Raw genomic sequence first — 14,205 nt, forward strand, 5'->3', positions numbered from 1 at the left:
GATATTCATTAACACACTGACATGGGAGATATGAAAATTGTAACCCCCGAACCCTAACCCAAACCGAACAGAAACCTAAACTGAACATATTGATTGCTAACTTTGTGTCTGAAAATTGATACAGGCTTCCTGCAGATCCTTAAAAAATCTTAAAAGGCATTTAAATCATTAATTTAAAAACCAGGCCTTAATTGGTAATAAAATGTTTTAATCAATATTATGAAAGTCTTAAAAATGCAAAGACATGGGATTTTGGATTTTATCATTTGCAAAATCTTAAAATAATTGGTAAATTAATAATAATAATCTTAAGAATGCTTTTCGCATTTACCTCACCATAAAGTTATGTTTTGTATTGCATTAATTACTTGGGCAAAATTCTCCCCATCCCTAAGTAATACATGTCAAGTCATTTGTGTTTTTATTTTTCTTATATTTTTTTAAAATTGGTCTTAAATTTCATTCAAAATGGTAATAAAAATAAGTCTTAAATCCTGCGTGCCTGAAGCTGGAGGAACCATATAATAGTCAATCTCATCTATTATTATTTTGTTAAGAAATCATTTTCCATTCAAACTGTAAGAAAACCACCAATATCACTTTATTTTCAACTTGCATAAAAGCACATATTGCACATTTTACTCATGGCTTTAATCATCACAGTTTATACATGACAACTAAAAATATCCTCTCTCAACACAATGTTGTACTAAACATTTACAAAGTATGCATTTGCATACAGGTTTCCCCTTTATACAAAGGAATATGACATTAGTTTTACAAAACCTTGAGAACATGGTCTTTAGGCGACCAGTTTCAAAGAGTATTAAGGTTTAAGGCTTAAAATGCACATTTCAAGGCCCGTAAGTGGACCAGTGAGATCACAGTGTGCTCGGTATACATCTCCCATCAGTAACACCTTTTACACTTACTTTGGGTCGAAAACACCCAATAAAAAAGCAAACAAAAATCTTCTTCTAATTCAGAGACTCTTCTGCATCTAAAAATGGTTTCCATTTGGAGCGTCTTGTTTCAAATGTTCAGTGCTACGAAGCTTGTAGACACACGCAGTCCGACACGTGTCTTTTCATGACGTCTTTGTGCGTGTCCAGTTCTTACTGGCAGCACAGCGGTGCCACGTCCTCAGTAGGTGAGGGGAACAGCCGCATGGCCTCCCTGGAGGATTTGGTGTAGCCGTTGTGAAAGATGAAGGCCTTCTTCACTGTGAAGAAGGACACCGTCTTGTCCCACATGTCAGAGCTGGACACCCCGGTGTTGAGTTGGCTCTCCAGTGCTGAACGGAGCCTCACTGCTCTGTCAGTGCATTTCCTCTCCAAAATCATCATCTTACACATGCTGAGGAGGAAAAAGGGTGAAACATAAGATTAATGCTGGATACACAGAAAATAAACCAGATTTGAATGCAGCTGTTTACAGACATCCACAACTGTAGGAGCTATTTGACCCAATTTACAAACTGGAGCATTTTCTACTTTTTAATGATATCAAGCAGCAGACAGTTTGTTTTTAGTCAATGGACTTTTACTTGTTGTGCTCTCAGCATTGAAAATTGACAAAATCAATAAACAGCAACTCAACCTTCCAGATGTAATCTCTGCTACTCTTGATCGTCCTTAGATCTCTCTGTGGACAGTTTTTATCCGAAACACTCCCCAGCAAAAACTTGCTCAGAAATTCACCTCCATTGTCTTAAGGTAAAGGCAGAACTTCAGGAGACAGAGTTGCCAAAAAAACTTGCCAAAAAAAACTATCTGCAATGCAGAGATAAGAGAGAAAACTTCTTGATAATTTGTGTGAACTGACCTTTTAACGGATCACTTTGATCATCTGCCCCAAAGTCGACACCATCATACAATACTGATGTGTTATTCGTGAGTTATATTTCCTGTATAAATACTCATGGCCCAGACAACCAAAACAAACTATCAAAACACCCTTGTGACCCCAGCGTGACCTTGAATGAGACAAAAGTTTATAAAAAAGAGTCAAATTCACTTCTTCTACTGATTCATTTGAGCTTACGTTGTGTGCTGATCCTTCATGGTGAATACGCAGTCAGAGGATGTCCAGTCAGTCCGGGCCTGTGTCGGCTGCAGGAGTCGTTCAGGGTTATGATTTCACCCACCACGACCTCCCTGCTTTATATACTTATACCACATTTCCCATCGATTTAACGTGATGCCGGTTCTCACAGTGCGTGGCCAATCACAAAGCAGTGTTATGACAATAGGATGTGAATGAATTAGTTGAATTCATGGGGTACAATGGCCCCAATCCAAACAAACAGGTGGGAGGGGCCCTGCGCTGGCCTCTTGTCGCTCAGCTGATGTGCCACAACGAGGGAGATATCCTCGTCATTGTGTTGGCTGGGAGTTATATGTGATGGGACCATGGAGGAACCTGTGTCCATGGAGGAGGACACACAGGTTCATTTAACAACAGAAATGAATGAATTAAATTTTATTTCAGACTTGTGAAAGCAAAATAACAAACAAACAAAAAGTTAAATTAGTTCCAACAAATAAGCAAAATAACATGAAAAGCATGTTACAAAATAAATTCAATTTACAAACACTGCCATGCCCAAAAAGGAGCAGGAAGAAGTTTACACATTTGTTGGACAAGTTTAAAGCTGAATGGCATGAGACCTGTGTCTCCACTATGCTCTAAAAACTGGATAAAATGTAGAAAATGTGGCTTTTAACTATCAGCAAAATGTATAATGATCACAGGCTCAGTCACATGTCTTTACATGTTTTTTTTTGTGTTCTTAATGTGTTTTTTTTCTAAATCAACTTTTACAAGATTGAAAATTTATAAAAGAAAAAGTGGATTTAACTTGTGTAACTTATGATTTAACTCACAAACTTTATCAAACTACCCACAAAGTTTCCCACCCTCCACACGCACAAACGCACACACACTCCCTATTCTTCTTCTTTAACTTTCTGTCTGTATTTCAGCCTCTCCAATTCTCACGGTGAGCGTCTCCCATGCTTGATTGGCTGACAATAGAGTACGATCCGTCCAGATGGTGTGCCTGGAAGCCCTGTTGACAGCAATGTGTTCCTGGGTGTGTGTGTGTGTGGGTGCGTGTGTGTGTTGGGAGGGAGGAGGAGGGGGGTTGGTCACTCAATCTTTGTTCGATGGGGCACACTTCCTTTGTGCAGCCGGCCTCAGTGTCATTAACACTGAAGTGTGGGAAGCCTGGGACCACAGCGGCTCCCACGTTCCACACAAGCAGGAAGGGAGCGTGTGACTGAGACGTGGCCAGCGGCAGGCAGGTCAGCCAGCTGTGGGTGGGTGTGTGTGAGTGTGTGTGTGTCTGTGGGAGGGAGGGAAAGTGAATGAGAGTGTGGCTGTCTGTATGAGTATGTGGGGGTTTGCCTGATGTGTGAACATGTGCTCGGAGTGTGGAGACTGTTAGGATGTTTACAGTTGAAGCCGTTTTGTTCTCTGACTGTTCAAATCATGTTTATCTACCAAAGGTGCAGGCAGTGGCTCAAAGTTTCAAAGTTTGGGGGGGGGGGGGGTACTACACCATCAAATTTTGAGCATCAAACACTTAATTTCCTGCTGTCTGGTGGATTTTAATGCACCAATTATGGCATTTTCTGCATCAGGTTTTTATGTAAATGTATTCAAGTTTGTAAAAGTTTAGAAGGCAACATTTGATTGGATTTATGTTGTGATGTCAGATGACCAATATTCACCGTTAGCACTAATGGCAACATCAGTTTGACGTAGAATACGGGTGACAAATGACGTTTATATTCTGTTGGTTATAAGATGTTTAGTTAAGTAACCAAAATCCAATGTCTTCCATCTTTGTACAAATGTCTTCTTGACGTAAAATAACAAGATTTTGTTATAAAATATGAAGAGCAAAACCCAAAATGATGTAAAGGGGAACTATGCCCATTTTCAAAATTCATGTTATTCTTATGGTCAAAGACAGTCCAAAAACATTAGATAACATGAACAACTCTGAATCCAAAGGGGGATATTCTGAGTATCCGGGTACATTTTGTGTTTCAGAGCTGAGAACTCTACAGTAGAATAAAGCTCATCAAACGTTCTTTTGCTCCACAACCTCAGGCTCCTATTCATCGTTTATGGAGCAAACTTTATACTTGATGACATCACAAGTTTGAGACCTTACTTCTCTGGTTTCTGGCTTTGAGAGAGAGTCATTAATGTTCACAAATATTGACTGAACCTCCCTTGGCCATGGAAGTAACATATGAGAATTCTTCGTTAGGGTGGTGTTTCCCTTTAAGATCCACAAAACGTGAAATTTAAACACTGTTAGAACTTTAAAATTTTGAAACACGATTTTCAATCCAACCAGAATTTAACATCTTTCATATGTAAGAGTCCAATGTCTTTCTGACCTCACCTGATACCCATTAAAGTGGACCAACTGAACCTCAAAAGCGTGACTGAGTTTATTTTAATTTGGAGTGAGAGCATGTGTAATGTCAGTAATAATGCAGTATGGTAGGTAGACCAGAAAGTGGGTCTGTAAACTGTGTTTGACAGTTTGAGTAATTATGATATCTGACATTCACTTTGCCACTTCTAAAGTATTTTCGAAGAGCACAGACAAAACAAAAATACAGACACTTCTCACATGAATGAATCAATATTGTTCTGTTAAAACTGCTTGGGCTTAAATCTCACTGACAGATTAAAGTCCAAACATTCTCTTTTCTTATTCAGCCGCATTTTATTTGAGTCCAAACTCACAGAGAAGCTTTTTTTTTTTCTATTCATTTCTGAGACATCTCAACTGTTGCACAGCTCCATGAGCAAAGTCTGCCGTGTCAAACTGGTGGAAGTGGCTGCATGTTGGCCTTTTCTCATGCTTGGCCCTCCGTAACACCCACGTGTGCCTGGTGGCGGAGGCACTTTGTGCTCAATTACGTGGCGGTTGAGATGACATGAGACAGCGGCGTGCTTCCCTCTGGGGTCACCACTTTCCCATATCAACACAAGCAGTGGGTCAGTCTCCCAGCTACACCCCCCCTCCTCCCTCCCCGCCGCTCCACCCCAGGCTCTTTCTCTCACAGTGTATTCCTCCACCTGCTCCCCGGAGACACACTCATTGTCCCCACGGCTATAAACACTTCATTGAGCATGTGGCAGCCCTGCGTTCCTCAAAGCCCTTCCCAGCGCTCTCATTGGCCGGGGGACTGTGAGAAACTCCAACAAGCCCAAGACCCACACATTCATATGGAGATTTGGGTGTATAAATACAGGGCAGAGGCAGAGGAGAAGGCAGCTCAGACTCAACTGGCTCTTCAAACCGAGCAGGAACGCTCTGACTACTACAGCTATGGCACCCACTGTTTTTGGACAAGCAAGTTATCCCAAGGAACACCTGACTCCTGCACACAAGGTAAATATGATCTCTACAAAGTCACATAACTCACTTGTTGATTCGTGTTTCTATGATATCAAAAAATGTTTGATTTTGTATTCTAAAAGATTTTCTTTCTTTTCTTCAGCTGAGAAAACCAATGGTGGAGAAATTGCGCAGAGACCGTATCAACACCAGCATCGAGCAGCTGAAATCCCTGCTGGGTCCTGAGTTCCTCAGGCAGCAGCCCGACTCTAAGCAGGAGAAGGCGGACATCTTGGAGATGGCCGTGTCCTATCTGAGAAGCTGGCAGAAGCAGCAGCAGCAGCAGGCCAGCTTGACCTCTGGCCTGATGACAGGCAGTGACGGCTACTCCCGCTGCGTGCAGGAGGCCGTCAGCTTCCTGTCCCACTGCGAGGTCCAGACTCAGGCCCACCGCCGGCTGCTCAGCCACTTCCAGGGCCTGCAGGCGTCCAGCCACGGTCCCTCCACACCCTCCCCTCCTGGCTCACCCCTCCATCAGCTCAGCTCCAGCAAGGGTGTGAGTCAGGCCAGCAGCGCTCTGTGGAGGCCCTGGTAGGATGGAGGCAGCATCACCTCCGCACACAGAGAGAGAACGAGAACTACGTCTGTGAACGTCATGGACAGAAAGTTGAAGACTTATTAAAGTCTGTTTGCTTTTTCTTTGACAGAAGATTCAATATTGTTGAGTGTTAAATAGTGTGGAGACGTATTCCTTTGGAAGGACTGAAATGATTCAGGTTTTTCTGAAAATGTACACCATGTGTATTCACTATACGCTTTATATTTTGAAGTGTTTACTCTGTGAATTGTGTGAATTGTTTCATTTAGGAAACACAACTTTTGTTTGTTTTGCAAATAGTTATCTTGTTATAAAACCCATATTGGGTTGAAACTAACTAAGTGTCTGAGACACTGTTTGATTGATGTGTTTAAACTACTGTCAATCTTTGATACTAAGTATCACTGACTGATATATTTCATCATCTTTGTGCTGATGAATCAACGACATCCCGTTAATGGATCCCATGGATCCACTCTTACTGTAAATCTTATCATGATTATACCTCATTGTGACTATATGTAACCATTATTTGGCCTATGTGTGATGAGTGTTACTGTTGGACTATTTACCTGTCAACTGTTCAGTTGTAATGTTCATAATAGATGTTTTTTCATCTTGAAGTGAATACCTTTTATAAAGGCATTTTATATCTTTACTAAAAGAATCTGTTGAATTGCTTCCTTGAGAAGTTTGCTTTTGAACTTGAAAAATAAATGGAAAACTTCTCATGAAGTTTTGCAAACATAAATAATAGTGGTGTCTTTACTTTTCTTCAAAAACTGCACTACTGCGTGAAAATGTACAAATACAGTCAAACATAAAAACTGTAGTTTGTGCATTAGTGCCTATACACCAAGTCTTTAAAAATAAATAATTACTGAATTCCTATATTTGTAGCAGAGCAGGTAGAGTTTGTGTTCTGGTCAAGGTTTTGGGAATAACCCCATAAAGGACCACACAGTTAATTCCAGTCACACCAGAGAGTTAATGAGCATTCAGCCAACAGCAGCTTCACTATTGTGCTTTGACCAGAGGAACAACAGAATAATCGAGGTTTGAATCCTGCAGCAATCATCTGGGATAATGCTTAAAATGTGCTGCTGTGATTACTCTAACTGCACGTTTGCTTTGTCACCAGTAATGCCCCATACTTAAGTGTGGCCAATATTTAACATTGTACACACTTTGCTTTGAAGAATAATTTCAAGGATTGGAGATAGCAGGTTATAGTAAAAAAAAAGAACTTTTGTTTTCAGTCATTTTAGGTCATTGTGACTAATTATAATAATCATTCTTTAACATCATGATACTGTGAAACTGCAATATTTTCTGTGACAGTTATTGTACCAGGAAAAAAACTCCATTGCAACCCTAGGTGTGTGTATGTTGGGAGTGCTTGGGTTCTTCTTTGTTTTTTGCTGTTTTTGTTTATTTTATTCCAATCCCCCCCCCCTTTTTTTTTTTTGTAATTTCTTTTATGTGTACTTAAATGTCTGTTATTGGCATTCCTCTTTTTGTATAAAAAAAATTAAAATGTAGGAACAAAAACAAAAAAGAATAAAAGAAAGCTCAAATTCTTCAGTAAACTTGTGTGAAGTAGAACGAAACTGTATTTACTTTGGTGCCAAAGGCAACATAATATCTGTACAGATTCTGAGGTTTAATATTAGCAGCTGAACAAAGGTGCTACACATCAAACTGCATTTAACATAGTAGTATAACTATAGTTAATGGAGTAAACATGTGACTTGATATACACTGATTTGTTTACACAGATACACAGATTAGTAATTTTTAGTGAATTATATCCTAACTCCTTACTAATGAGTTTAAAACATCTGTATTTCCAAAATACTTTAAGCTACTAGTGAAAGTTTCTTACTGGTATCTTACTTTTCCCATCATTAACATGATGGGATCATTAACATTTCATCTTATCTGACCTCACTGGTGCACAGGTGTCCAAAAAATAAGCGGGGGTGTGGAGGCACCCCTCATGTCTTTTGCCCCACTTCTGTTGTGGTGCTTGTGGTATGCTGTCTAGTGCTTGAATTATGTCTCAAGTGTCCACAAAAGTCTTTCACAACTTTTTGTGTTGCAGAAGTTGTGGAGAATGTGGCATGCCTGGGACTTTCTCAGGGTCTAGTTGGCCAGGCCAGATGGTCTGGCTGAGGCCGCCTCCCCTCCCCCTTCAACAGGAGATCAAACACCGTAGCTAATGTGATGTGTAACAAGACACACTTCTATTGTTCCCGTCTCAGGGCCAGTGAATAGGCACAGAGTGTGGGAAACGGGAGATATCACACTCACAGAGAGATGGCTGACGGGAAGCCGCTCTGTGCCGCCGCAGGTCTGAGCGATGGCCGAGACTTTATGGCAGGAATTCAGAGCTCTCAGGCTGCTGGTGGGAGGGGAACTCGTCTTCACACACACTTGTAGACAAAGACCCCCAGCAGCCATGTAGTGCACACTAACTTTCAGAGGAGGCACAAATTCACACAAACATGTTGACAATGAAATCAATGGAGAGGACAGATAATAAAGCCAAACATGGACATGACTTGACAGATTGGCAAATTTTGTGCTACAGAGATATATTAAGGGGGAGAAAGATGTTTACAGACCTGAATATACAAATGAAGATCAAAAAAGAAGAAAACAAGTGCTAGAATTTTAAAGTCTGAAATGTGACACCAAAAATATCAACAGGTCACAAACCTGCTCAGAAACGTACAGGAGGAGAGTGACAATCTACATTTATTTAAGTGCTGTTGTACTGTGTGATTGCAAGGTGTGATTGTATTACTTGTTATTTATTTATTTATTTTTTATTCTCATTGTCTTTCACACCGTAAAATCTGACACGTTGGTCTTACTTAAAATAATCTTGGAAGCCGATTGCCTTGAAAAAAGAAAGGAAAATATAACTGGTAATTGCAATGTGTGATTACTTTATATTCTAATTGTTCCGTTAATGTAAGATGTAAGTTGTTGCAAATAAAAATGACAAGGGAAATTACCTTGTTCTCTCTAAGTGTTGGCAACTTTAGTAAACCAAGTTAGTCTGACTTAACTTGATCATGACAAAGAGGATTTTGCAGTGATAGATTTAGGAGATCGGTGAGTTCTGTTTTGTTAGCATGTATAAGAAATACAAAAATGTCTGACTAGTTTGCAACCAGCAGGATACACACACACACGCACGCATGCACGCACGCACACACACACACACACACACACACACACACACACACACACACACACACACATATCTATCTCAGTAAACTTTACTCCAGTTTACTGCATGTGCTAACACTGGAACAAGATAATTTAGATTGTCATTTTAAAGTTGCATCAACAAATTAAGTAAATATAAATTCATTTTAAGTAAGGTTAGCAATTGGACATAAAGTAAACATAAATTAAGATGAATAGTTGTATCTGCTTAACTTTTTCACATTAATTTGCTTTCTGGATTTTTTAAAAAGTAAAATCAACTTGTCAGCTTTGTGTACAGATATGTGTACACACTTTGAAAGCACTTTGAAATACCTTCCCTGTCATCTATTTCACAGCTGTAATTTCAGGTTTCTAGTATTTGAGTGGATTTCTGTTTTGACCTCATAAAAACTTTGAGTACTTCTTTCAGCATTGTAGATGGGTGTCTGAAGCCTTAAATTAAAAGAGTCAACACAGACTAAAGGCAGACAGAGCTCTCTGTGCCAGGCAGTGAAGCCAGTTGACTTGATTTTTCCCAGATGGACCGAGACACAGAGTTTCTGTTTGTCCTGCAACAAAAGATCAATTAACATTCCCGGCGGAGCACTGAGGAGCGGCACGGCTTTTGTAGCTCATTTACCCTGATGTTGGGGACTGGTGGGAAACTGGGAAGACGGGACTACTCACACTGCACCCACAAGGCTGGCTTCACATCTGGGGCCAGCCAGTGATGGAGGCCCTCAGAGGCACGCTGCCAGCCCGCTCATAATGCCATTAACTTGACACTAATTTGACTCAGTTCATTTACAACGGGGTCTGCAGACCCCGGGGGCATGATAGACAAGAGCTTATGATGAGAGGGTTTCAGCAGAACTCAGTGACTAAAATCAACAGCAATGTAAATGTGATTTAGTGATGTGATTTTAATTACTTAAAGTTGGTTAAAAATTATATTTTTTAGTGCAATACCTGTCAATTCTCCTCACGTAGAACCTTATTTGTTAGATATGAATTACACGTATGATATCACATGACTTTCTTGCTTTCTGAGTATGAAAAAACTGAGTCAGTTTTGCACCTTAAAAGCCATTTTGTATTTCTGCATAAAGCCAGATGAAACATGGTTAAAATGCTCCCCTGTCCCTGTCTGTTTTAATGAAGGCTACAACAAACTGAATCAAAAAGTCATGCTGTGCTCATTTCTTGTCCTTCACTGCGCCTCTACACTGCGCACAGTCTTCCACCTGCGGGCAGACAATGTGTGCCACTTGCTTTGACACATGAGATGCGAGCTAACAGCCTTTTTTCAGCATATCTCTCCCCAGGTTATCACAGTATTTTTCACATATTATTATTGTAAGAGGAGAAAAGAAGGCAAACTGTCACGTTAAGAAGCAACAAGTGGGAAATGATGTCACTCCCTACCTGCCCCGTCCTTTCTCTTTCTGATTATTTTCCTCATATTAAACATAATTTAGCCTGCAACTGCTGTGAGCCTGTGACCAATAAAAGTCACTCATTCCTCTGAAAACATTTTCGTGTGTCCAGATGCTTCAGTCTGCTACCCAACTGCTTTCTTAAGGAAGGGAGGCTTTCTTTAAAGAGAAAATGAAAGCCTTCAGTTTATATTGTTTTATTGCAGTGAAGCATTTGCTCCTTAATGACAGTTGCCACCCTTTGAAGATGCTCACTCTCACGTGCATCACTTCCCCTTATTTAATTTAATTTGGACCTTCAGTCTGTGATAAGTTCTCCGATGACCGCTGGATAACATGTTAATTACCTGTTGCTTATCTTGGGAAACATGCCTCACACAGATAAATGCTCTCTGAGTTATTGACATGTCTTCCATTGTTGTGCTGGGAGTCCCACTGGTCAGAGTGTGGGAACCCCAGCCCTGCCTCAGCCACATGGCTTTGTTATGCTAATCACGGGGTATAAAATGAGGAGCAGCCCCTCCAGGGACATCAGAGCTACCACTGCAGTCCAAGAAGCTGCTCAGTTTACCTGCACAGACATGGCTCCCTGCTCCACCAACTACTCCTCTCTTCACCACATCAGGATCTCTGAGAAAGACAATATCAAAGTAAGTACTGAAAACAGTTTCTCAGAGTTTTGCATCAACTACAGTACAAATATTTGATTGATAATTGCTGATTTGAGCTTAACGTCCTGTCTCCTTCTTCCTCAGTTGAGAAAACCTATTGTGGAGAAAATGCGTAGAGATCGCATCAACAGCTGCATCGAGCAGCTCAAGATCATTCTGGAGAAGGAGTTCCACAAGCAGGAGCCCAACTCCAAGCTGGAGAAAGCCGACATCCTGGAGATGACTGTGAGCTTCCTGAGGCAGCAGCTGCAGCCAGGCCTCTGTCAGAGCGACTACAACCAAGGCTACTCTCACTGTTGGAGGGACTCTGTGCACTTCCTGTCTGCTGCAGCATCCAACACAGAGGCCTCTGTCACTCCTCTGAAGGGCCTCCAGCAGCAGGAGCAGCAGCTCTGTCAGACCCAAAGAGCCAGCAGCTCCTCTCCAATCTGCTCCATCCTCAGGCCCACCTCGCTGCAGGACAGCAGCAGCAGAGGCCCCGTGTGGAGGCCTTGGTAGAGACTCTGACAGACGCTGTGACACCTGAGGGGACTCCTCCTCACTATGTAGGAAATATATTTCCAGCCTGCTCATTCATGATGGGTTTCCTTATTGTCTCATCACATTGATGGACAAGTAGTAAAAGCGAAGGCTCTCACTTATTTGAAGATTGTCCTGCTTTGACTTTGATTCACATTTGATGTTTGCTTTTTTCTGTGTGTTTAAAGCTGGAGGTTGATTTTGAGTGGTGATGTTTTTGTAAAATCTTGTAAAACGACTGTTTACTCCAGTGGAGTTTATCTTTGGACTGCTTGATGTAACAGTATCTGCCATACTGTGTTATACTGACAGCTACTGTTGAGAATATTTCTCTTCTGTCTTAATGATCTATGCCAAATTATATGTATGACCATGATGATGATGGTGATGTGTTTGTGTTTGTGTGTGTGTGTATGTGTGTGTTTGTGTGCGAGTTGATGTAACATTTTTGTTGAAATCGCTGTTTTGCTTTCGCATTTAGGCTCTTAAAACTCATCAGTAACATTTGTATGACAATTAACAATAAAAAGATACAATCATTAAAAAATGCTGAGTCCAGACTTCATTTTTAAATGAACCTTAATGTAAATGTCTAAATTGTTTCTCAAGAATTCACAGAGATGTCTCATCATGATGATAACTTTTCTTTCTAAATGAAGGATATGTTAAATTTTCGTAATGAACCTATGTTAAAAACTTTTCCTAGCTTGTCTGTATGTACGTACGTGACATTTGGTCCAGGAATCAACAATTTTCAGTAGGTCTTTGAACGTACATAATGTTTAGAGTTAAAATACTAAAACACAGACATTTCCTTTTGATTTAAGCTTTAAATATTAGGAATCATGACAGCATTTATTTTAAAACTCCAAAAATGTACATTCATCATGACACAGGCAAAGAGTTGAGTGGCCTAGAGTGCGTTTTGTTTGTGTATTTTTTGCTAAAAAATAACAAAAGTATCCGTTGGAACACATGCTCGCGCGCGCGCGCACACACACACACACATACACAAACACACACACACATTTTAAATACCAAGGCATATTTATTTGAATACCATACTTTATTCACAAATACATCTACACAAAATTTAAAGATATTAAAATGTTTTCTTGAAATTCAAATTTCTAGTATTTCAACAATTTCTAGCATCTGTTTCATGTGTCAGTTTTCCAACACATTGTATTTACTTAAATTACAGTGCCTCACAATATAATACACCACTTACAAATAATGACCCCCAAATACTCAAATATCCTCTTATAAGACACAGCAAGCATATTCCAAAAACCACTCTAGTTTCAGATATGATCTGACATGAATTTTAATCTTCAGAACAAGATGACGGTGACATAAAGGAACAAAACACTGATAGTGACCTCACTGTGAGACATGAGGACACTGATATCATTTCACTGAGCACATGCACGGTGAATGATCTGATTCAGAGCATAGAATATCTCACATCAATATGATAAAACACCAAAAACACTCAGTCACACCATGAGTGAGCAGGCATAGTCAGCGTGTCTATGGATGGAGCAGATTTACTCCAGCTTGGAGTTGGGCTCCTGCTTGTGGAACTCCTTCTGCAGAATGATTTTGAGTTACTCATTGCAGATGTTAATACGATCTCTTTGCATTTTCTCCACAATAGGTTTTCTCAACTGGGGTAGAGGAGACAGGATGGTACACTTGTGATTTGAATTTCAGTAGTTGATGCAAAACCCTGACAACCCTTTTCAATACTCACTTTGATGTTGTCTTTTTCAGAGATCCTGATGTGGTGAATAGTGGAGTAGTTGGTGGAGCAGGGAGCTATGTCTGTGAAGCTGCAGCTTCTTCAGGATGACACTGTAAGCTCTGACCTCTCTGGAGGAGCCACTCATCATTTTTTTCATCCTGTGTTAGCATAACAAAGCCATGTGACTCAGGCCGGGCTGGGGTTTGTAATAATGGGACACACATCAATAACTCTGAGGTGAAGCAATCACAGGCTGACCAGTAGAGATAAAACCATTCCCAAGATATAAATCAGACTGAGGATGATGTGCTGTCAGTCTGTAATGAGGGGGCCATTGCTTATCTCAAACTCCAGGTACACAGGGGAACACAGAGAGTATTTCCTTATGTGATCCCAAGGAATAATAAAACAGAATGTATGCACTGATAGCATGCAGGGAAAGGGTATTGTGAGTACGCATGTCATCATTAATTTTACTGCTTGTGGAACTTTTTGCACGTTGTCAATTCAAATGCTTAACACAAACTTCATTATATGTTTTATAATGTCCCCACTGAAACAGACATTCTTTCCAAATGAGATAATTTTGCATTATGATGTGAGGACTTTAATGATAAATGCAATATTACTGAAGTAAACCACAA

General features: G+C 40.4%; 2 protein-coding genes and 1 long non-coding RNA gene across 3 annotated transcripts; 2 read left to right on the top strand and 1 right to left on the bottom strand.

The window, feature by feature from the left end:
* Positions 1–34: 34 nt before the first annotated feature.
* LOC148188753 (uncharacterized) lies at positions 35–2,158 on the bottom strand. Its single transcript, XR_015777539.1, has 2 exons — positions 2,044–2,158; positions 35–1,356 (listed from the first exon to the last, which is right to left on the bottom strand). It is a non-coding gene; the product is annotated as an uncharacterized LOC148188753 (long non-coding RNA).
* Positions 2,159–5,223: 3,065 nt separating this feature from the next.
* On the top strand, positions 5,224–6,711 carry LOC121947424 (transcription factor HES-5-like). The gene is made up of 2 exons (XM_042492480.2): positions 5,224–5,422; positions 5,532–6,711. Exons 1-2 carry the CDS (start codon positions 5,360–5,362, stop codon positions 5,961–5,963), a joined length of 495 nt encoding a protein of 164 aa, XP_042348414.2. The 5' UTR covers positions 5,224–5,359; the 3' UTR covers positions 5,964–6,711.
* A 4,398-nt stretch (positions 6,712–11,109) lies between these two features.
* On the top strand, positions 11,110–12,350 carry her12 (hairy-related 12). The gene is made up of 2 exons (XM_042492595.2): positions 11,110–11,274; positions 11,380–12,350. Exons 1-2 carry the CDS (start codon positions 11,110–11,112, stop codon positions 11,791–11,793), a joined length of 579 nt encoding a protein of 192 aa, XP_042348529.2. The 3' UTR covers positions 11,794–12,350.
* The last annotated feature ends 1,855 nt before the right edge of the window (positions 12,351–14,205 follow it).

Source organism: Plectropomus leopardus, chromosome 9 (assembly GCF_026936395.1).
Source record: "Plectropomus leopardus strain MGB_pleo_1.0 chromosome 9, ASM2693639v1, whole genome shotgun sequence".
Taxonomy (NCBI): domain Eukaryota; kingdom Metazoa; phylum Chordata; class Actinopteri; order Perciformes; family Serranidae; genus Plectropomus; species Plectropomus leopardus.